At 42.5% G+C, this 24,096-nt stretch overlaps 1 protein-coding gene across 7 annotated transcripts; it reads right to left on the bottom strand.

Annotated features, from left to right (window-relative positions):
* Window positions 1–629: 629 nt before the first annotated feature.
* Window positions 630–23,390, bottom strand: csf1b (colony stimulating factor 1b (macrophage)). Of its 7 annotated transcripts, none has more exons than XM_020051472.2 (9): window positions 22,897–23,390; window positions 7,323–7,427; window positions 3,702–3,764; window positions 3,227–3,397; window positions 2,873–3,053; window positions 2,505–2,656; window positions 2,306–2,358; window positions 2,169–2,212; window positions 630–2,085 (listed from the first exon to the last, which is right to left on the bottom strand). In XM_020051472.2, the coding sequence occupies exons 1-8, from the start codon at window positions 22,936–22,938 to the stop codon at window positions 2,170–2,172; spliced, it is 810 nt and encodes a 269-aa protein (XP_019907031.2). In that variant the 5' UTR covers window positions 22,939–23,390; the 3' UTR covers window positions 630–2,085; window position 2,169. The 7 variants fall into 7 exon arrangements, with proteins under 7 accessions (XP_019907031.2, XP_034151630.1, XP_010864076.2 ...); XM_034295739.1 differs by having other exon boundaries at window positions 2,349–2,358; XM_010865774.3 differs by having other exon boundaries at window positions 630–2,212.
* Window positions 23,391–24,096: the final 706 nt, after the last annotated feature.

The following is a 24,096-nucleotide window of genomic DNA, read 5'->3' as shown; positions in this document are numbered from 1 at the left end:
TCTAGTAGAATTTTCCTGACATTTTCTTAGATGCATCTCAGAGCAAAAGCCATGGTCTGCTGAGGGCTTCCACAGCATCAGAGGGATCTCATTGTTGAAAGATATCAATGAGGAGAAGTCATCTTCAACTGGCATCCATTAGAAAGCTGAAGATGAAGTTCACCTTTCAGCACAACAACGACCCAAAACACACATCCAAATCCACAAATGTATGGCTTCACCAGAAGAAGATTAACGTTTTGGAAGTGCCCAGCCAAAGCCCAGACCTGAATCCAATTGAACGTCTGAGGGGTGATCTGAAAAGGGCTGTGCAAAGGCGATGTCCTAATAATCTGACAGATTTGGAGCACTTCTGCAAAGAAGAGTGGGCAAATATTGCCACGTCAAGATGTGCCATGCTAATAGACTCCTACCCAAAAAGACTGAGTGCTGTAATAAAATCTAAAGGTGCTTCAACAAAGTATTAGTTTAAGGGTGTGTACACTTATGCAACCAGGTTATTGTGATTTTACTTTCCTTAAAGATTTCAGTTTGTTTTTCAATTGAATTGTTCACGTTATGGGTCACATTAAATGTGGAAAAAGTTCTGACATGATTTATCTTTGTCTCATTCTTTTACATCACATGAACATGGCATTTTAACAGGGGTGTGTAGACTTTTTATATCCACTGTATGTCTAAGTACTTAATTAGTGAGTCCATGTTTGTAAATGAAAGACATCACACACATTTTAAAGCCTGACAGACCAGGGTAATGCCACTAAACAGGGTTTAGTATTTAGAAATTAAAAAATCTTTCAGTTTCTTTTCATGTTAATTTGTCATGTTCAATTCCAGTTGACCATTTGCAGAACACCTATTGCCACTCTGCCTTCATCTTCTGCAACTCTACAGACAATGCTGCTCTTATTCTGGGGCAGAACTGCACACATTTGAACAAAATCATATTGGCACATATGTCAAAGGCTCCATCCTGAACAGCTGCTTTTAATCCCTCACAGAATGCAGTTCTGTTGAATCACAGGAATGCTTTCTCTTTTCCCGTAACAGATTGGGAATAACAAGATTGCTTACATTATTTTCACACAGCTCCGACATTGACATTCAAAGTAATATTATAATCATTTTGAGTCATTTTACAGTGGTTAGTAAATACATTTACATACTTTTTTATGCCGGCCCCATTGGAATAGAACCCACAGTCATTACATTGCATGTGAGCTACACAGGACCCTGTTACAGAAAGGAAGTGTATGTGTGGACATCTGTCTAATGCAGTCAAGCTTGTTTTATTGGGGCATTTAAGAAATGAGTGAATGGATGAGAAACAGCCTTTAAAAAACACTGGGGACACATGGTACTGAAGTTGCGAAACAGCACAGGCAGTAGATGGATGCATCGCCAGCCCGCCTTCCTTCTGTCTGCATGTGTTTGGCTAGTGAAAAATACACAGATGGCTTCAGTCTTGTGTGTGTGCCTGTTGGTGCGTGGATGCCTAGTAGGTGTAACACACGCACCAGCCAATATTTGTGCCAGGAGTGTATTCATTTAGACCAGTTGAAATGTAACATAATGCGAGAGAGAAAGTGATTAGTGGCCATGAAATTTCTATAAAAGTTTTGATGAACTCATTGATTGGCTGTTTTGAAGCAACGTTGCTGCATTTTGGATCAAGTCATCGATCTGGAAACAATCTTATGGTACAAACTAGAAAGTAATAATCTCTCTTATTTCTGTATTACTAACAGTGATATTGCAAGTGACAAATGTTGTAAACAGTCTAATGAAATGATTGTGGTTGATTTGAAACAACAAATAACATTGTTTTATTCAGGAAACAAACTCCAAAGACATCAGAATACACTGTTTTTAAGTCTAATTATAAATATACCTTATATATGTATATACACAATATACAACATAGTATATCAGCTCCATTCAATTCCTGCTGGCCAGAAATTTGACTGGTAATGTCCATTTGGATCCATTGTAGTTTGTCAATTTGATCAGGTCATGAGATGGGTTTCAGGTAAATCTTCATCAGTGGATTGGTTTTTCAAGCTTCACCAATGTGTCTTTAATGGACTTTACGCAGAGAGGATGATTGTTTATTCTTCAAGTCGATTCATGGGCAGACTGACAGATGATTGGCTGAATATAATACTCACTTCATTGCCCCTGCATCTCTAAGTCCTGAATCTCTGTATGCAAACTATAAGTAAAACTTTGAATTAGAAGTGATGTGATTGTTGTCGATATCATTCAGCAATGTTGCGATTACACAAGACACATTGTGATACTTTACCCTGGGATTTGGTTTACTTGAAGTGAAGTGTGATGATACTCACAGTGGGACATCTGTGGTGGAACAACACCAGACAAACAAATGTGTCAATTACATTTAAAAGGTTTATTTTTCTTTATTTTTACTGTAATGCAGAATGTAAAGAGAGCAGGTGTGTTTAGTGCTGTTGATTAATTTCAACATATTGGTGTGTTTTTACCTTGTGTGTGATGAGGCAATAGAGAGTGATTATAAACAGCAGTCCTCCACAGACTGACAGCACTATCATCGTGAAACCAAACGTCAAGTCTCTATCTAGAGCCACATCCAGTCCAGTCTGAGAAACTTTCTCCGACTCCCAAGAGCTACTGACTAAGGACAGGAAAACAAACCAGGTTATAAATGGACAGGTGAGGCTACAATCCTCTTATAGCTTGGCTAGTTGAAACAACGCCAGAGGACATTGGGTCTGATTATGGAAGCTACCTCCCTAAAATAGCCATACTAGATTATCCTATTTTACAATTACAGTCTGTGAAAACGATCTCATGCCAGGGAACACCTTCGGTCATTGAGAAGGTGTCCTACCTGTAGTGAGAGAGAGTTCTGTAGGCCGGGCAGTGTCTGTGTACTCCTGCTCACAGCTCCAGTCTACCGGTGAGTCACTGCTGGTCACCAGCTCCCAGTACTCAGACAGGACACCGTGAACCCTCCACAGGGCCTCCGACGGGGTACTGTGGACGGACATCCCGAAGCTCACTGGGTCGTCCTGGTTAACAGAGTCAGAGAGGGCCGGGTCGTTTGAACTGAATTCATATTCTATCACTACAAATATACAAGTTTTTTACAGGTTAGTGTTGAGGTCTTAACTTTTTAATTAATTGACTTAAAAACACTCAAATATCTTCATCATCATCAAAAACATAATAATTACAAAATCACCTCCAGCTCCTCGTTAATCTGTGGTACACATTGCTGGGAGTAGATGTTGTGGATGAGACCGGTCAGAGATAGGACATAGCTGTGGTTTTCTGAGCCCCGGGTGTATCTGAAGTGGCTGGTCAGAAGCTCCAGGATACAGGGCAGGGCAGCTTTCACATAGCAGCATTTACTCTGACAGGGAATGGAAGAAGAGCCACTCAAACTCCTGTTAGTTGTAATAAAATGTACGTTAGATATTGTTGATTTGCTCAGGTCTAGCCATCAGTTATTATGAGAATGCTTTTTTTTTTTTAATGAAATATGTTGGCTGGTGGACTGTCTATACTTTCTACCCCTGTCCTTAAATATTTTCTAAAACCAGAAAAAACTGTAATATCTTGTGTAAAAGATAAATGCAAGTAGTTAACTAAGCACAACATCATGTTCTCCTTTAACTGTGATGTATTATGGTGTTACTGCATAAAAAATCCCTTACCAAATTTCTCCGCTCAATAAATGTGTAGGTTATTGAGCATCCATTTTGCAACTGGTTATCTATCTATGTAAAACAAAAATAAATGCAGAAATCTGTCAAAAGTCATTTACAACATACCTGTACATAGGAATGAAATATTAAAGTAGCCTATTGATGAATTAACTCGTGATCTTCTATGAGGCGTGGTGGTTAGGCTTAGAGTAACATGGACAAACATGCCCCCCCAAGATCAATGTCTAATTGCAGACACGAAAAAGCAACATTTGAAAAAATTATATGTATTTCGAAGTCTTTTATTTTTAGTTAATTTACTGGGGTAAGTTGCCCCATCCCCTGGCATGGGGTAATGTGTCCCTCTATACTTTCCCATGAAAGATGTTTCACTGAAGTTTCCTCCCTTTCTTTTTGTACAGTTCTCAAGTTGTGCTTCATAATGTCGTAAAACCAGTCTATCCCTGCCAACCAGGTTTCTTTATTGAACATGTTTGGGTTAAACAACAAATTACTGGTAATAGCATGTCAGTTCAATTAAAACACACTATATATATATAAAAAAAATATATATATATTCAATGAAGGAATGCGGTTGGTAAGCATAGACAGATTTTATAGTTTTAGGAACACAATCAAAAATTATTTGTCCAAACATCACAAGCAACCAGGCTAGCTCAACATGGAATTCTATATATTTTGTCTGTTTACGAGGATGTACTTCAGAAATTATATCGTCCCAACCAGAGAGTTAAAAATTTAATAAATAGCTTATAGTATTACAAACTAATTAAAACCATTTGGCTGTGTGTCTGAAGACTGCTGAAATTTAAACCCCTGACTCATTTAAATTATAATGAGTTTTATATCCAGTTTTATTTCCATTATGACTGTATATAATGGACTGTAAAGCAAAATAAACATTTTAATTAATTTGCAGTTCAGCTAAAAACTAAAGAGGAACATTCTTGTGAAACCCTATGGCATAAACTTCCACTCAGATAAATAGTGGGGCAATTTACCCCCAAGGGAAGGGTCACTTTACCCCGCTAACTGAGCAAAATACCACTTTTCTAAAACAACAACAACATTTGATCAAATAACAAAACTGTCAACTGTAGCCATTTAATTTCCTTATAATTTGTTACTCCTAATTGTACCCATATCTGCATACAGTGGGGAGAACAAGTATTTGATACACTGCCAATTTTGCAGGTTTTCCTACTTACAAAGCATGTAGAGGTCCGTAATTTTTATCATAGGTACACTTCAACTGTGAGAGACGTAATCTAAAACAAAAATCCAGAAAATCTAATTTTATGATTTTTAAATAATGAATTAGCATTTTATTGCATGACATAAGTATTTGATCACCTACCAAGCAGTAAGAATTCTCGCTCTCACAGACCTGTTAGTTTTTCTTTAAGAAGCTCTCCTGTTCTCCACTCATTACCTGTATTAACGGCACCTGTTTGAACTCATTACCTGTATAAAAGACACCTGTCCACACACTCAATCAAACAGACTCCAACCTGTTAGTAACATACTACGCCATCATGGATTAAAATCCTGCAGCACACGCAAGTTCCCCCTGCGCAAGCCAGCGCATGTCCAGGCCCGTCTGAAGTTTGCCAATGACCATCTGGATGATCCAGAGGAGGAATAGGAGAAGGTCATGTGGTCTGATGAGACAAAAATAGAGCTTTCTGGTCTAAACTCCACTCGCCGTGTTTGGAGGAAGAAGAAGGATGAGTACAACCCCAAGAACACCATCCCAACCGTGAAGCATGGAGGTGGAAACATCATTCTTTGGGGATGCTTTTCTGCAAAGGGGACAGGACGACTGCACCTTATTGAGGGGATGATGGATGGGGCCATGTATCGCGAGATCTTGGCCAACAACCTCCTTCCCTCAGTAAGAGCATTGAAGGTGGGTCGTGGCTGGGTCTTCCAGCATGACAACGACCCGAAACACCCAGCCAGGGCAACTAAAGAGTGGCTCCGTAAGAAGCATCTCAAAGTCCTGGAGTGGCCTAGCCAGTCTCCAGACCTGAACCCAATAGAAAATCTTTGGAGGGAGCTGAAAGTCCGTATTGCCCAGCGACAGTCCCGAAACCTGAAGGATCTGGAGAAGGTCTGTATGGAGGAGTGGGCCAAAATCCCTGCTGCAGTGTGTGCAAACCTGGTCAAGAACTACAGGTAACGTATAATCTCTGTAATTGCAAACAAAGATTTCTGTACCAAATATTAAGTTCTGCTTTTCTGATGTATCAAATACTTATGTCATGAAATAAAATGCTAATTAACCTTTTCACGCGTGAGTTTCAAATATTCCTTACCAACCCCCCAGCGTGAGTTTTTTTGCACGTGACTTCAGTACTCTGCAGCATTTGAACTCACGCCAGCATTTGAAATCACCTTGCTAGGTAAGGAACACTACATGCATTGCATTGCAAGCTTCTCTCGTTGACTCGAATTCTAAGAGCTGCAAAAGTTGGTTGATTTATTACTGTAGCTAGCTAGAAAACGTCAGCTAACCGCTAGCAAACGTCAGCTGCCCGCTAGCTAACAAATCGTAACCAGTTATTCAGTGCAGTGAAAATGAATAAACTATATAAAATGCATACAACGGGGAACGTAACTTCTAAAAAGTTTTTGCAATGGTTTTGATCGGTAGTAGTCGCTAATATAATTCGTTTTTGTGCATTAGTGTTGGCTGTATGTTGGTACGTAAGTAACACTTCTTGTCCCGATTTGAATGCTTTCTACCTGGTTAATATCATAGTATGGTCTTGAAACAATTACAATCAGGAAATAAAGTTATAAACACTGTTTGAGCTAAATGTGAGTAAATAATAGCGCGGTTTTACCAGCCATTGTTACGTTACTTGTAGCTAGGTATGCTAATGGTGCGTTCTAAACATGACGTTCTAATCACCCCAGTGTGATTGTACGCTCCAGGGACCACTCTAGATTGATCACACCAGTGTGATTGTACGCGCCAAAGGGTTAATTACTTAAAAATCATACAATGTGATTTTCTGGATTTTTGATTCCGTCAGTCACAGTTGAAGAGTACCTATGATTATTAAATTACAGACTTCTACATGCTTTGTAAGTGGGAAAACCTGCAAAATTGGCAGTGTATCAAATACAAAACCGTCCAAATCTATAATTTATTTCAGTGTCCAATGAAAGCCTCCAAATCAAATCCAAGGAGTATCTTGTCATTCTAACTATTCAACAAAATATGTTTTATATTATAAATATTAGGAACATTCCTAAAATGATATTGGTCAAGTTCAGGTACATGAAATAGGATCTCAACAGGCAAATCCTATACAACGCTATTATGTCCACCCTGTTATGGACCTTAATGTAACATTATTTTAAGATAATGATAAATAGGAGAAGGATTTCATCTAAGTTGTCTTATATACATAATGTACCCCTTTGTACTCATTAAACGTTAACAAAAATAATCTGTAGGTTGGCTAATATTACAATGTTATGATAAAAAATACCAAAAAAGCATACAGAGTAGACTGTAACAGGGTGTACATTGTGTTAAAATCATCAATACCCTGAGTGAGATTATTTCTGTTGGTTTGGTTCAGCTGCATTACTCACCAGGCGTCTTAAGGTCAGTAGGTGATTCCTGGTGATTGAGTGTCTGCATGGACCAGGCTCTCCCATGGCCAAGGGAAGACACAGTAAAACCATCATGTATAGGCACTGAAAGGAAAGGAAACCAAAGTTCAATGTTGCCCTGGGAAAGTTGTGAAATCAGTGATGAAATGTATATACGTGTAGCTTCATAACCATAAAATAAAAATGTAAAAACTTTGGTGTCATCTTCAATTGCTACTTAAGTTTTTTACTAAATTTAATTGGTACATTAGTTTTCTTTTCTGCAAATTTAACACTTCATTTAATTAATAACAAAAGTCACATAAATTAGCAGTCCTAGTCATCATCACAAATGTGTGTTTCCATTGTTCTTGATTGCTCCTCTAATGTTGCTGAGGCAGTGGGATGTTGATTACACAATGGCTTCCCATCCGACCAACTCATTGAATGCCCTACTCCACTGACATTTGCAGTTACATACTGTCGCACTAATTGTGTTCAGTCACAATTAGTCCGAGGAGGTTGTTTAATGTTATTTCACTCAATACTTTGAAGTTTCTTTTGGCAGTGATTACGGATTGGGTACATGCTGCAGACATTTTGGTACTCTTGGTACATTTTTGACATGGGTTGTCAATGAATAAGCAGGTGTGTTCCTGGCAAATCATGTCCAATCAATTAAATTTACCGCAGGTGGACAACTTGTAGAAACTTCTCAAAGATCACGGTAAACCGAATGTCGTAGAGACACACAACCAAGTTCCAGATATACCCCTTCTCATGCTGACCAAAAAAAGTCTCTTGGGTCTTTCAAATTCTCCCCTTGAATTTTCCTCCATTTTAACTTTTCTGAAAAACTTGTTAACAACATCTCCTACGAGACCGCTCTATGGATTAGCATGCCGTTTGGTGTGAATGACCTTTGAACCATTGTCTTTAAAATGTACATAAGGAAAATTTATATCACAAATAGTACGGCCGAAATCAGCGAATGAAATTGAGCTGGGCGGGTCTATGACTTTAGAACTCCATTAATCCCAAATGTAACATCAAACAGCCATGAAACTAAATATACTCATTAATGTGTCTGCTAGGAATGAAGAGGAAAAGTCATATACATAAATACCGCTGGGGGGCGCTATAAACATCACAATGTTTCTCACGATTTTGCTGTTGATTACAAACACATTTAAACAACATCTCCTCCGAAACCGCTGAATAGATTTGGATGACAATTGGTGTGAAGGACCACTGGACCATTGTCATTAAAATTTATGAAAGAAAAGTTGATATCTCAAACAATATGGCCTCCATTTTGACCTCTGTGAAAAAACATGTTAACGACATCTCCTCCGAGACCGCTGAACGGATTTGAATGCTGTTTGGTGTGAAGGACCTTTGAACCATTATCGTTAAAAGTTGTATAGGGAAAGTTGATATCTCAAACAATATGTCTGAAATCAGTGACTGAAATTGATGTGGGCGGGTCTATGACTATATAAGGCCATAAATCCACATGGGAATATACGACAGCTACCAAAAATCTGCCACATTTTTAAGAGACATATAACTTTCTGGAGATGTTAATCACTAAATGAGGTAATCAAGCCAAACATTCTTCAGCTTAGCAAGCTAAACATTTTCCCATTCAAAGTCAATGGTATTAGGAATTCAACCATATCATTTTGGCCACTGCGTGTGCATGTGACACTAGAGGAAGAGGATTTTTACTGTCACTCAGGTGGCTAGCAAGCTCAAGGCAAGGTGGCTAATGCAGGGTGATTAACCCTAGGTGGCTAACGTGATGTGGCTAACGCAGGGTGGTGAACGCAGGGTGGCTAACGCAGGGTGGCTAACACTAGGTTGCTAACGATAGGTGGCAAATGCAAGTTGGCTAAAGCAAGGGGGGTAACGCTAGGGGGCTAACACAAGATGGTTAATATACGCACTCCTCCCTCCACACTATCACACACACATTATTTTCTCTCTTCACACACAATACACACTCTCCTTCTCCCACTCCTCAACAAGACACATTCTTTGCTCCACACACATATTCCTACCCTACTCTATTCCCTTCCTCCAAATACACAGTCTCTCGTTTCTCTTTACAAACTCTCTTATATCTCCACATAAATCACAAACACATTCTCCTATCACTCAGCATAAAGACATTCCTATTCTCACCCAAGAAACCCGACTCCTCCCCCACAAACACTATGTCCCATATCTCTACACATAACACATACACACATTCTTCACTCTATACACACATGGTGACAACAAACCATGCGAATCCGGCCAAGAAGAGCAAATGTCTCTTACTGAGTAAGTGAGGGAGTGATAGGCCTTCCCTTGTTAAATAGCATAGTGGTTAGAGATGCAGACTGCCAAGCAGCTGATCGCTGTAGGTGAGTGTATATCCCCTCTGTAATACCATGATTCTCATATATTTAGGAGAATAGTTGTTTTATGTGACCATTATACACTCACCTGAAAGGATTATTAGGAACACCTGTTCAATTTCTCATTAATGCAATTATCTTATCAACCAATCACATGGCAGTTGCTTCAATGCATTAGGGGTGTGGTCCTGGTCAAGACAATCTCCTGAACTCCAAACTGAATGTCAGAATGGGAAAGAAAGGTGATTTAAGCAATTTTGAGCGTGGCATGGTTGTTGGTGCCAGACGGGCCGGTCTGAGTATTTCACAATCTGCTCAGTTACTGGGATTTTCACGCACAACCATTTCTAGGGTTTACAAAGAATGGTGTGAAAAGGGAAAAACATCCAGTATGCGGCAGTCCTGTGGGCGAAAATGCCTTGTTGATGCTAGAGGTCAGAGGAGAATGGGCCAACTGATTCAAGCTGATAGAAGAGCAACTTTGACTGAAATAACCAGTCGTTACAACCGAGGTATGCAGCAAAGCATTTGTGAAGCCACAACACGCACAACCTTGAGGCGGATGGGCTACAACAGCAGAAGACCCCACCGGGTACCACTCATCTCCACTACAAATAGGGAAAAGAGGCTACAATTTGCATGAGCTCACCAAAATTGGACAGTTGAAGACTGGAAGAATGTTGCCTGGTCTGATGAGTCTCGATATCTGTTGAGACATTCAGATGGTAGAGTCAGAATTTGGCGTAAACAGAATGAGAACATGGATCCATCATGCCTTGTTACCACTGTGCAGGCTGGTGGTGGAGGTGTAATGGTGTGGGGGATGTTTTCTTGGCACACTTTAGGCCCCTTAGTGCCAATTGGGCATCGTTTAAATGCCACGGCCTACCTGAGCATTGTTTCTGACCATGTCCATCCCTTTATGACCACCATGTACCCATCCTCTGATGGCTACTTTCAGCAGGATAATGCACCATGTCACAAAGCTCATATCATTTCAAAATTGGTTTCTTGAACATGACAATGAGTTCACTGTACTGAAATGGCCCCCACAGTCACCAGATCTCAACCCAATAGAGCATCTTTGGGATGTGGTGGAACGGGAGCTTCATGCCCTGGATGTGCATCCCACAAATCTCCATCAACTGCAAGATGCTATCCTATCAATATGGGCCAACAATTCTAAAGGATGCTTTCAGCACCTTGTTGAATCAATGCCATGTAAAATTAAGGCAGTTCTGAAGGCGAAAGGGGGTCAAACACAGTATTAGCATGGTGTTCTTAATAATCCTTTAGGTGAGTGTATACTGTTATTGTTTCTCTTTGATAGAAAACCAGGGATTGAAACCTGCCAGCGACAACAATATTTATCCCTACTAATCGGCTGAACTAGGATTGCCTGGTTCCTTTTCTGGTTTTCCATGTCTTTTTGTTTTGTTTTGATTTCCTCTCCTTCGATTGGACATCCTGACTACTAGCGGCATTGGGGATTTTTAAATAGCAAAACATTTCTCTAGTGAGAGCATGCAGTGAGATGCTTCCTGTACCCCGCTTGGCCCCCTGAAATGCTGCTTGCAGCTTTAATTTGACTTTGGTCTTATCCGACCGGAGATCTTTTCCTCATGCTCCCACATTTCTTCAGTCGGCATGTCATATGCATTTTACTCAGTAGAGGCTCCCGTCTAGTCACTTTTACCCCGTGTTTTTAGCTAGGTTTTACATTTTGAATATACAGCTCCGGAAAAAATGTAATGCACCTTTTTCTCTCCTTTCCAAAAAAGTTGAAAAGGAAAGTTTTGAGTGAGGAACAGAAGCATTCAATTTGCAGTGGCCTCTTAATTTTAACCCTTCTGCTCGTCACTCAAAACCTTCCTTTTCAACTTTTTTGGAAAGGAAAGAAAAAGGTGCAGTGGTCTCTTAATTTTTTCCAGATATGTATGTTTTCAAAGTATAACTTTAATGCTTTAAAGTGACATAACCATGAGCAATGATGTCTAAAGCTTTGTTTGACCAAGAGCCTTTTCCAACCTAGCGCTAGCTCAACTGCTGTACTCAGTTTTGGTGGGTTAAATAACTGTCTGGTATGGGTGTTCATCTGGTAGTGTAGAATTACAGGCAGATTTTTAAGTCTTGTCAAAGTTCACACACCATCAGAGGTCAATGCCTACAAAGCAAACATACTGCACAATCGTCGCATGGTCACTTTTCAGTCCACGTCCAAACAGTATCCATATGAAAGAAGACCATGTGGGCATGACGCGGCCTCACCGTCCAGCCTTTCTTGCATGTGAGGACGACACAAGTTCCACCATGAGCGCAAACAACCTAGGGTGCTTGGTGTTCAACGGGTGCAAGGATGACAACAAACCAGCGCTATCCATAGATGACAAGGTTTTCCTAGCAATCATGGATACAGAGGTCTACCAAAATAAAGGAAACAGCTGGGTGTCACCGTTACCCTTCCGTTGTCCTAGACGAGGCCTCCCGAGCAACAAGGAGCAAGCTTTAAAATGTCTCTTTACTACTAAGAACTGAAATGAAAGATCATTATGTCAAGTTCATGCAGAACACTGGTCCCTGCCAACATTTGGCGTGTACCACCCGGAAAAAGCCAGATCAGATGTGGGTCGTGTTCGATTCAAGTGCTGAATGCAATGGAATATCCCTTAATGATGTGCACCTCAGCGGACCAGACTTGCTTTGAGAACATCATCCCTGGCATGGGCACTCAAATGGACCCGGATGTTGCCCTTAATGACCAGGGCAGACGTTTGCAAAGCCCTGAAAAGGATTAACACCCGCAAGGCTCCTGGACCAGACAACATCTCAGGCCGTGTTCTCAAGGTCTGTGCAGACCAACTGGCTGATGTCTTTACTGATATCTTCAACCTATTATTACGTCAGTCAGTGGTCCCCACCTGCTTCAAAAAGTCCATCATTGTTTCTGGGCCAAAAAAGCTAAAAGTCCTCTGCATGTATGACTCCATGCCTGCAACACTTGACCCACGGCAGTTTGCCTTTAGACATAACAGATCTACAGACCCTCCACTCAGCCTTCAACACCATTGTGCCCCACAAGCTAGCGGTGAAGCTCAGGGATCTGGGTCTCGACCCCTCTATATGCAGATGGATCCTGAACTTCCTGACGGGCAGACCACAGGTGGTTTAGCTAGTTAGCTAAATAAGAAATGCTTGATGATGGCTCCAAATACTAACATAACTTAATGTAATTTTTTATAGTGCACATTTTTATTCTGACTGCAATAAATTGACTACAGTTAAATGTGTCATTACATGTAGTCCAACTGGAAGTATCATATACCCAGTGTTTAAATTGGTCCGGAGCCAATGTGCACATAATGGTCAAAATGAGATCCAGGGGGAGCTGAGCTCCTGTTCTTCCACTGGCAAACAGTTTAACACTTTAGATACAACTGATAAGTAGAAAGTAGGGCTCCCCAACTACCCAAACTCCAATTGAAACCTTGCATATACCTGACAGATGGTTGGGGTGGAAGAGCATCCAATGGAAAAATTGTCAGGGAGTCTGCTTTCATTTCACCAATGTACCAATACCTCAGGGACCAGTTATGTCATGATTTTACTGATTTACACATTCCTCATTTCAAAAGCTACAGCCAAGAATATACTGCATAATTGAAGCCAGATAACGACTGCAATAAATACTGCATCTCATAGTGTTGTAAGACTTGTTTCATGATCGAGGCAAGAATATTCAACATCTTGAAGGGGAAGTTCCATGACTTTGATGGGCCACTTCCTCTTCAGCTTTGGAAGTCTATACAGGATTAAATGGAAAACCATTAAGTGTGAAGTTCAACAATATCAGGTTAGGGATATATAGCATCCAGCCTCTAAATTCCAGAGTTCAGCTAACGTTTTAGCATTGTGTCTGTGCGGCACACTAACGTGTCGCACAGACAAAGAAAGGATATGGGTTTTCAACAGTTTTATAAGTATTATTATTAGAATAAAATGGCAAAATGTAAAAAACTTTTACTCAATGTAGCCATAGTCCTTTTCGGTTTTCACACGCTGGATAGCTGAGTTACCAGAACACAAAGGACGAATGCTAACAACATGCTAACAACATGGAGCACAATAGGATTCCAAATATATGTCATGGTGCGGTGAGCAGCAGCGCCACCGTGCCATATTTCCACAAGTTCCCATATTCTCACGAACACATCCCGGACTGTCACATGTTTCCCATCTTCCACACCAGGTCCCAATCTAGCTCGTTTGTATGTGTATATATGTTTCCCCTCTGCTCCCCACATTGTGGATCATTGTTGCTGTTGCTGTCATTGTTGCTGTTTGTGCATTTAATCGGTGAGTGTTGTTGAATGTACTGTTTGAATGTTAATTGTTAAGACGCATGTTGCGCACTTTTATTTCATTCAGTCATTAGTATTTTTTTTCCGTTCGTGTTTGGTTTGTTTGTTGTTTTAATAAAACCCACGAACGAGAGTACTGCCTGCGCCTGGTTCCCTCCAACACTACACCTTGACAAGTTGTTACAGAATGATCCACCAAACCTGGAACCAGCAGGCAGTCCCTCCAGAGAGGGTATATACCTGGAGGGGCGATTGGGGGTCTGACTCCCTCTCCTCAGATGACGACGAGGCGGTCTATGAGAGAGTGGAGGAGGATCCCCTTGGGGAGCAGTGTTGGGGGTTGCCCCAAGACGGGTTCGGGGTGCCGCTGTGGGGCATGGACCAGTATGGAGTGGTCAAGCCCCTCACCAAAGAGCAAGGGGAGCTGGTGAAGGGTCTCCTGCAGGACATGCAGGAGGCAGGAAGGACAGGACGCAGGCGAGGCCGGAGGAAGAAGAGGGCGAGGTGCCCAACGCTTGGTCCGAGGTCCCCCCAGGAAAATTTTAGGGGGGGGCTGAGTGGGTGCCCGGGGGAAGTCCCGACGGCGCCCCCTCTATGTCCGGTGCCTCCTCGACCCCGTGCAGGCTGGCCAGGCTGTAGGCTGGCAATTAGGCGCACACCGCTTCCTGCTCCGCGGCCTTCCGCCGCCCCTGTCCCTGCGCCACGGCGCCGATTGCCCACTGCTGCTTTGGAGCAGCAGCCAGCGCCTCCTACCTGCCAGCAGCGGCAGTCAGCGCCCCCTGCTGCATTGGAGCAGCAGCCAGCGCCTCCTACCTGCCAGCAGCGGCAGTCAGCGCCCCCTGCTGCATTGGAGCAGCAGCCAGCGCCTCCTACCTGCCAGCAGCGGCATTCAGCGCCCCCTGCTGCATTGGAGCAGCAGCCAGCGCCTCCTACCTGCCAGCAGCGGCAGTCAGCGCCCCCTGCTGCATTGGAGCAGCAGCCAGCGCCTCCTTCCTGCCAGTGGCAGCAGCCTGCACCGCCTGAGGCCGAGGAGGAGTGGCCTGCACCGCCTGAGGCCGAGGAGGAGTGGCCTGCACCGCCTGAGGCCGAGGAGGAGTGGCCTGCACCGCCTGAGGCCGAGGAGGAGTGGCCTGCACCGCCTGAGGCCGAGGAGGAGTGGCCTGCACCGCCTGAGGCCGAGGAGGAGTGGCCTGCACCGCCTGAGGCCGAGGAGGAGTGGCCTGCACCGCCTGAGCTTGCCGGGGTTTGGCTGCCACCGCCCTCTCCTGTCCCGGCCGCCCCGGCGCCTCCTTCGGCTCTTCCGGCTACCGACCCTCCTTCGGCTCTTCCGGCTACCGACCCTCCTTCGGCTCTTCCGGCTACCGACCCTCCTTCGGCTCTTCCGGCTACCGACCCTCCTTCGGCTCTTCCGGCTACCGACCCTCCTTCGGCTCTTCCGGCTACCGACCCTCCTTCGGCTCTTCCGGCTACCGACCCTCCTTCGGCTCTTCCGGCTACCGACCCTCCTTCGGCTCTTCCGGCTACCGACCCTCCTTCGGCTCTTCCGGCTACCGACCCTCCGCCGGCCTCCGACCCTCCGCCGGCTCTCCCGGCCTCCGACCCTCCGCCGGCTCTCCCGGCCTCCGACCCTCCGCCGGCTCTCCCGGCCTCCGACCCTCCGCCGGCTCTCCCGGCCTCCGACCCTCCGCCGGCTCTCCCGGCCTCCGACCCTCCGCCGGCCGCCGACCCTCCGTCGGCTCTCCCGGCCTCTGACCCTCCGCCGACCCTCCGTCGGCTCTCCCGGCCTCTGACCCTCCGCCGGCCGCCGACCCTCCGTCGGCTCTCCCGGCCTCTGACCCTCCGCCGGCCACCGACCCTCCGTCGGCTCTCCCGGCTCCTGACCCTCCGCCGGCTCCTGATCTTCGGCCGGTTCTGCCTCCCCGGCCTGTCCCGACGGCTCCGCCACCCTGGTTAGTCTCGGCTGTTCCGCCCCCTCGGCGGGTTTGTGCCGATGGGGGTACTGTGCTGCCCCGCCCCCCCTCCCTTGGGCTGGGGTTCGTCTTGGCCCGTCCGGTGGCCGGGCCTTTGGGGGGGGGGGTACTGTCATGGTGCGGTGAGCAGCAGCGCCACCGTGCCATATTTCCACAAGTTCCCATATTCTCACGAACACATCCCGGACTGTCACATGTTTCCCATCTTCCACACCAGGTCCCAATCTAGCTCGTTTGTATGTGTATATATGTTTCCCCTCTGCTCCCCACATTGTGGATCATTGTTGCTGTTTGTGCATTTAATCGGTGAGTGTTGTTGAATGTACTGTTTGAATGTTAATTGTTAAGACGCATGTTGCGCACTTTTATTTCATTCAGTCATTAGTATTGTTTTTCCGTTCGTGTTTGGTTTGTTTGTTGTTTTAATAAAACCCACGAACGAGAGTACTGCCTGCGCCTGGTTCCCTCCAACACTACACCTTGACAAGTTGTTACAAAATAGCTGGTTAGCAACATCAAATAACCTATTTATCATTAAATAATGTAATACAAATGTGATCATTATAGATATTGTCTGCTTTGTCACAGGTTCTAGAGGCATCTCATGTGATGACCAACGGACACTGGATGCATCTGAGCTCAACTGGTGTCATTGCAAAGGGTCCGAGTGCATGCAATATTTCAGATTTTCAATTTCAAAAAATGTGTTTTTGCTTTGTCATTACGGGTATTTCTGTAGATTAATGGCAAAAATACATTTAATTAATTATTATAAATGAAGTTTATAATAACAAATCAAAATGTGGAGAAAGTAAAAGGGTCTGAATACTTTCCAAAGGTACTGTAACGGTTTCTCGTTTGGTTCCATTATCGCTACCAACTCGCCGGTTGCAACTGTTCCACCTCCCTCCCGGAACCGACATCCGACGCCTCTGGACTAATAGGAGCCATGGAGTGAACACAACCCTACACATTCCTGTCTTGTCATTACACACACCTGCCAGCCATCTGTATAATCACCCAGGGTATTTAATGTTTGTCGTGTCTGTCTTCACTTGTTGGCTATTCAACCTGCCACTGTCTCATGTGCGTGTTACATGTATGGTTTGCACTATTCTGTTCCATCAGAAGCCCTATAAGATATTTAGTAGGTTTAAGTTCCGTTCTCATAGATATATATAAACAGTTATGTCTGGAAATATTTGCGATTGATGCGATTGAAGTGCAGACTTCAATCTGACTTCAGCTTTAATTTAAACTGTTGAACAAAAATATCGTATGAAACGTTTAGGAATTTCAACCATTATCAAACACAGTCCCCTTATTTCAGGGGCTCCAATGTAATTGGACAAATGAACACAATCATAAAAAAAAAAGTGTTGCAAGATTCCTGGGTTGCTTTTGCAGTATGTTTTGGATCATTGTCCATCTGTAAAGTGAAGTGCCGTCCATTCAGCCTCTCTGTATTTGGCTGAATCTGAGCAGACAATATATCTCTATACACTTCAGAATTCATCTTCATGCTTCTGTTTTATCATCAAAAAACACAAGTAAACCAGTGCCATTGGAGGTCACGCATGCCCATGCCATCACAATGCCTCCACCGTGTTTTACAGATGATTATTCTTCGGATCATGAGCCGTTCCAAGCCTTCTCCATACGTTTTTCTTCCCATCATTCTGGTACAGGTTGATCTTAGTTTCGTCTGTCCAAAGAATGCTTTTCCAAAACTGGGCTGGCTTTTCTACTCTTGAGGCTTATGAATGGTTTGCACCTTGTGGTGAACCCTCTGTATTTGCTCTCATGAAGTCTTCTCTTCATGGTAGACTTGGATATGGATATGCTTACCTCTTGGAGAGTGTTCTTCACGTAGCTGTATGTTGAGAAGAGGTTTTTCTTTACTATGGAAAGGATCCTAAAATTATTACTGTTGTCTTCCGTGGACGTCCAGGCCTTTTTGTGTTGTTCTTTTTTTTCTCAGAATGTACCAAACTGTTGATTTAGCCACTCTAATGTTCCAGCTATCTCTCTGATGGATGATTTTTTTCAGCCTAAGCATGGCCTGTTTCACATGCATTCGAAGGAACCTTTGACTGCATGTTGCGGGTTCACAGAAACAGCTTACATTTGTGAATGCCACACTTGGAATCAACATCAGACCTTTTACCTGCTTAATTGATGAAGAAATAACAAAGGATTACCACACACCTGTCCATGCAACTTTTGAGTCGCTTGGAAAAGAGGGGGCACCATATTAAAGAGCTGTAATTCCTAAACCCTTCCTCCAGTCTGGATGTGAATACCTTCAAATAAGAGACTGCACTTTAAGCTCATTCATTATTTAACTGTAACTTGAATATATTTTGGTAAACGTGCAAAATAACAAAACCTGTGTAATTGTCCAATTATTTCTGGACCTAACTGTATATTGCTTTGGAAATCACAATTATATTTGTATATATATATATATTTTTGTTAAAGTTAATTTATTCACTTCATTAAAGAGTATTATTCTAAACTCATAAAATACTCTAAAATGCTGTAGGTATTTGTATTTGCTTCAGTTTATTTTAACACACAACAAACAATAAAACAAAAGCAGATCTGTTGAGTCACTAATCTGGTCCCTCTGGAGACTTCCCTCATGCGCTCCATCTCGCTGGTGTACTAACCACCGTTCTGAACGGACCCCACTCCCACGCACATTACCAATCACTGAGGACACTATTTAAGTTGCTCACGCACTGTGGATTATTGTTTGTGTTACGCTGCATGTTTTGTGTGTTTGTTCACTTTTGCTTAGGTATAAAAATGTAATCCTTTTGCTAATCATCTTCATGTTTTGCTCTTTTCGCTTTTGCGCTCGCTCCCCCTCGCAGGTTACACCTCAAAACCTAATTTGAGGATTTTACCTGTTTATAATTTTTATTGAATTTTGTGCATATGTTGCGTTGTCAACTGTAAGAATGTTTTCTCTCCCTATTCCGTTCTCTACCTGCAGTTGCGAAACAATGCCTGAATAAGCGCCTGAACAAAAGCCATTAACATTATCACACTTCATCATAGTCCAAAAGTGTTTATTTAACCATACCTTGTTTTTTATCCTGAATGATATTCAATCTGGGAGTAAGGCCCCGTCTCATCACAGCAACTCCCAGTGGAAAAATGGATGTCAAGATACTGTCTTCCCGAAGTACACTGAATGACATTCTGGTCCCTATCACACGGCTCCTTCAAGCAGAAAGTTTAAACCAGAATCCTTAAGCACCGGAGGAAATGCACTCACCAACCTTCTTGATTGAAGTCACAGCGAAGGCCCCACAAGGACTCATGGCAAAAATATTTACGACTAACTCCCCAAATCCTTGGTGGCAAGTTACGCAGGGTGACTCCTAGAGCAAGGCACTGGCCTTACTCTTCTTGTCTCATTCTATGATCCAGAGTTTTCGTGGGAGTCTGTTTGGCTATGCGAAAACCCATTTAATGGCATTGACATTACTTTGGTGCCATCGTGTGGAGTGAGACTGTCAAGGGATTTATTTTCCTCAAATGGATCTTTAGCCATTTTTTATGAAGAATTTTTGATTTTCATAATACATTCCTACTAAAAACATTAATATTGAATTGTGTAGTCTAATTCAGCCTGCTACCCTGCTTCTTTTGTAATTGTTAACTGCTTTCCCATTCAGCCAAGAACCAGATATTTGTATATTTTACCAATTTCCCAGGGCTCATATCACAACTAGGTGGCATAGTGCCGCAACATTGTGCCCTCAGCTGCTGAAACAATGATGCAGCTAATTCAGTGTTTTTAATGTAACATTTAGGGAGCCACTCCAAAGTGCAGATTTGCTCTCTGTCCATTCGAATTCCATGTTTCTAATGTTACTTATATATCATCCACTAGATGACAAGCTTGGCACCTTGCCTATATCCTGTCAATGGACAGGACAACTTTAACCTCCCTCCGTCTGCCTTCCATTCATTCCATGCGATCCATTTCTGTCCAATCCTTTCCTCTTCAGATCTCACCAACTGACTATCCCTAAGCATTTACCAGACAGGCAATAATTAGACCTAATCTTTACTAGGTGGTGTCTGAGGAATAATCTCACTGTAACTCTTGCTTATTCTCTTCAAGGCGATCAGCCACGTCTCCGTTCTCTTTCTCCGACTGTTCTCTCTTAGCATCCTTCCCATCTGCTGCATCATTTCCTTTTTCTCTCCTAATTTGCCTCTTTGACATTATTTTCCTCTCCCTCCACATCCTATGAGTCTCTCTGTCCCCTTTTCCTTTCCGGCCAGTCTCCTATTCCCCTGATACATGATGACGGGACACTGTACGAAATTAACATTCAGTCAACCTTTTCAGTTAGGCTATCAATGCTACCCGCCAACTTATCAACAGTGGAGCAACTTGTGTTGTGTCAATGCCCAGGTTCTTCCATGTCAACTTACAGAATACTGTAAGTTGCTCTGGATAAGAGTACCTGCTAAATGACTGTAATGGAAATGAAAATTGGTCTTAATATGAAATCCCCATGCACCAGTCTTAATATGAAATCCCCATGCACCAGGTAAAACAATGGGACGTTGCCCTGTGTAGGGTTTCATCCACGTGCCATTTAATTGAGCAAAGTGCCTGAGGTTTGCTGTCTGTCAGTAATGACTTATGGTTGCACAAGCTGTGCTGATGTTGCAGTTCCTTGTCCACACAAGCACAAATGTGTTTCAAATGTAGCACACGATTAATATGTTAACCCACGTAAAGGGATTGTTCACCCAAATAACAGAATGGTACATTTGTGTCCTAACCCTGTAAGCATGCTGTAAACAAGGGGTGATAGGAATCCATGATTTCGTTTAGTTTCCAAATGCAGTCCAGGGACATATATTAGCTTTTTCACACACCATATCACAATTGTCCAAAACTATCTGAAATTGATTTTAAGTCTCTACAAAGACTATAATGAATGATGTGAACATTATGTCTTAAAAATGCATATTTTGGGAGTATTACACATACCTAAATGGGATTTGTTTAATAAATGGCACATAATCATGATAAAGGTATCATATTAAAACAATCTCTATTGGACTTAGGGGACAAAAATGCTAAAATATGTTTCCAGACTAGCATAGGATTTATGCCACAGATATGCATTGTAGTGTTATATAATTCACTTAAATTTAACAAAAACATCTGTTATACAAAACAGAATTCTTGTTTTATAGAGCATTATAATTTTTTTTTTACCATGATCTTTATAAAAACATACCATTGAGGTGTACATTTGTATTAGGACTGTTTATGTGTATAAATAAACAGATTTATATTTTCCATGTGGCTACAATAAATCAGTGTTTTAGAGCCAGGGAGTGTAAGCAATTCACTGGGGACATTGACCATGGGGCAGTGTTTCTCAAACCTCACCTCGGGCCTCCCCAGATGTTTCACATTTTTGTTTTAGGGTTTAAGAGTACATATTTCTAGACCAGGGTCTTGCATGCTGGGCACCCTGGGTATTTGTAGACAGGGATCCAGCATACTGGGCACCCTGGGTATTTGTAGACAGGGATCCTGCATACTGGGCACCCTGGGTATTTGTAGACAGGGATCCTGCATACTGGGCACCCTGGGTATTTGTAGACAGGGATCCTGCATACTGGGCACCCTTGGTATTTGTAGACAGGGATCCTGCATACTGGGCACCCTGGGTATTTGTAGACAGGGATCCTGCATACTGGGCACCCTTGGTATTTGTAGACAGGGATCCTGCATACTGGGCACCCTGGGTATTTGTAGATATCGGTCCTTCATACTGGGCACCCTGGGTATTTGTAGACAGGGATCCTGCATACTGGGCACCCTGGGTATTTGTAGACAGGGATCCTGCATACTGGGCACCCTGGGTATTTGTAGACAGGGATCCTGCATACTGGGCACTCTGGGTATTTGTAGACAGGGATCCTGCATACTGGGCACCCTGGGTATTTGTAGATATCGGTCCTTCATGTTGAGCCCCCTAGATATTTGTAAAAAGGGGTCCTGCATGCTGGGTCCCCTACATATTTGCATAGATGGCCCTACATGCTGGGCCCCTTGGATATTTGTAGGATCCACAGTGTAACAAACCACGTAAGGGTTCTGCATGCTTTTACAGACCAGTCTTTTCTACAATTGTTCACATTACGCATTGTGGATGTACTAAAGTAGCTGATCACTGGTCTAATGCACATTTTAGCCTGGGGACAAGAAACATCTTTCACAGGGGCCCATGGTGGTGTATTTACTCTACTGTGTGAAATCCTATCTACCCTTTAAAATCGAAACCACATTTTGAGTTTGTTACCCCGTGGGTCCTTCAGTGGGACTGACTAGTTTTACTATACTGTTATAAAATCCATTGAACCAGAAAATGTTTTTTTCCTTTTTGTTTATACATCTTCGCACCTCCTGGTTTTGATAAAACTTCTATTCAGTTTTGGGATTTCCCATTTTCTTTAGATGGACCGTGTAGTTAATGGCAATTTTGTAATAATTCAAAATATCCATTTATGTTCCATAGTCACATTACAGTATATAAAATCTTTGCTGTTTTAGTCTTTTATCCTCACAACCTACATTTATACATTTCAAAACTGAAAATGTACAGTCTGATACATCAAACTACTAAATCCAAAAATAAAATATCCCACTCTCAAATTAGGGGTAAGGATCATTGAGCTATCTTATTCTCATTGCGTCATACCAGAGTCAAACCACAGAAAAAATTATCTGTATACAAATAATTACAAATAAATATTTTCATCACAAAAGCAAAGTAACTCAGTCTCTTACCTTGGTTTTGCACAGAATGTCGGCTGGCACAAGAAGGTTCATCTGGCTCACCTATGGCAATAGAGAAGACCAGACTCCTCACTCAGAAGCATTGGAGCTGATAGATGACAGGTTTCTCCACTTCTTGCACCATAAATCCCTCCAGGAAACCTATGGAGATGAGGCTTGCAAGAAAGAGAAGCTACAAGTAATCTGGCGTGGACGCAGCCGAAGTTCCTCCAGCATAGATTGATTTGGTTATACTCCCCTCCTATAGGTCTGGAGCTCACAGCGTGACTGCCTGCATCTCAGATACTATTTTAAAATATCCCCCCTTCTGCTCTCTCTCATATTGTCCACAAGAACCTACTTCCCTTTTTCCAGCTTGTTTCCCAATAATCACTGCAAGGTCACGAGATTTGTCAAGTTTTATAGGTAACTAGAAAAGCTTTATGTGGTTTTGGTTACATAAGTAAAATACTTTTTCCAAACTACAAGCTGCCTTATTCATACACAGATAGAGTAAGGTGACAGATTCTCCATACATTATGCTGCATCTTTTATTGTATAATGTGTGGACAAAGGACATTTTTTTTGGCCTATCAGATTTCACTATCCTGTTGTTGCCCCAGTATGGACGTTAACATGCCGGAGAAATGTGAGACAGACAAAATGAGGTAAACCCTGGTGATAACTCCTTTACTGAAGCAGTCTTTCGTAATTATATTTATTACCATTATTTTCCATTAAATCATTGCCGTTTATTTTTTGTTTTATTCTTGAGGCACCTTTTGTTCTAAAGAAATGGGAGTGAATGGGCACTTTTTCGTGTATGGTCTTCATTTGTGCTAGTGGTATACATTATCCCTATCAATATCCCACATCTAGATCCCCTTCACAGAGAAGCAAGCACAGGGCAGCATATCGTTTCAATGTTTTTTATCCCAGCTCCTGAGCCAAGTTATTTGGCGATTCTTGTCCTTTATTTCCTTTGCATTTCCTGCCAAGTAAGGCACGGCTCACTAAATCTGCCCGCAGTTACTTGCTATCAATGCTTTTCAGGGATGTTACATACAATTCATATAAATTAGAATTGTTTGAAGAATTTATATGTCCATTTTATTATGTTTTATTTTCCCAACAATATGAACACATCTTCGGTCTAGAGTAATGGTTTCCAAACTTTTTTAAACCATTGGCACCCCATATTGGTTTTTTTCA

This window comes from Esox lucius, chromosome 12, assembly GCF_011004845.1.
Source record: "Esox lucius isolate fEsoLuc1 chromosome 12, fEsoLuc1.pri, whole genome shotgun sequence".
NCBI lineage: Eukaryota > Metazoa > Chordata > Actinopteri > Esociformes > Esocidae > Esox > Esox lucius.
This window is presented reverse-complemented; position numbering and strand designations above follow the sequence as displayed.

What these genes read in the sequence shown, in the direction of transcription:
- csf1b (XM_010865774.3), bottom strand. Translation starts at nt 22,938, where the DNA reads ATGAACCTTCTTGTGCCAGCCGACATTCTGTGCAAAACCAAG. An exon ending in TTATTGAGCGGAGAAATTTG is followed by an intron (nt 3,398 to 3,701) that starts GTAAGGGATTTT and finishes ATTCCCTGTCAG; the next exon opens with AGTAAATGCTGCTATGTGAA. An exon ending in AGATTAACGAGGAGCTGGAG is followed by an intron (nt 3,054 to 3,226) that starts GTGATTTTGTAA and finishes TCTGTTAACCAG; the next exon opens with GACGACCCAGTGAGCTTCGG.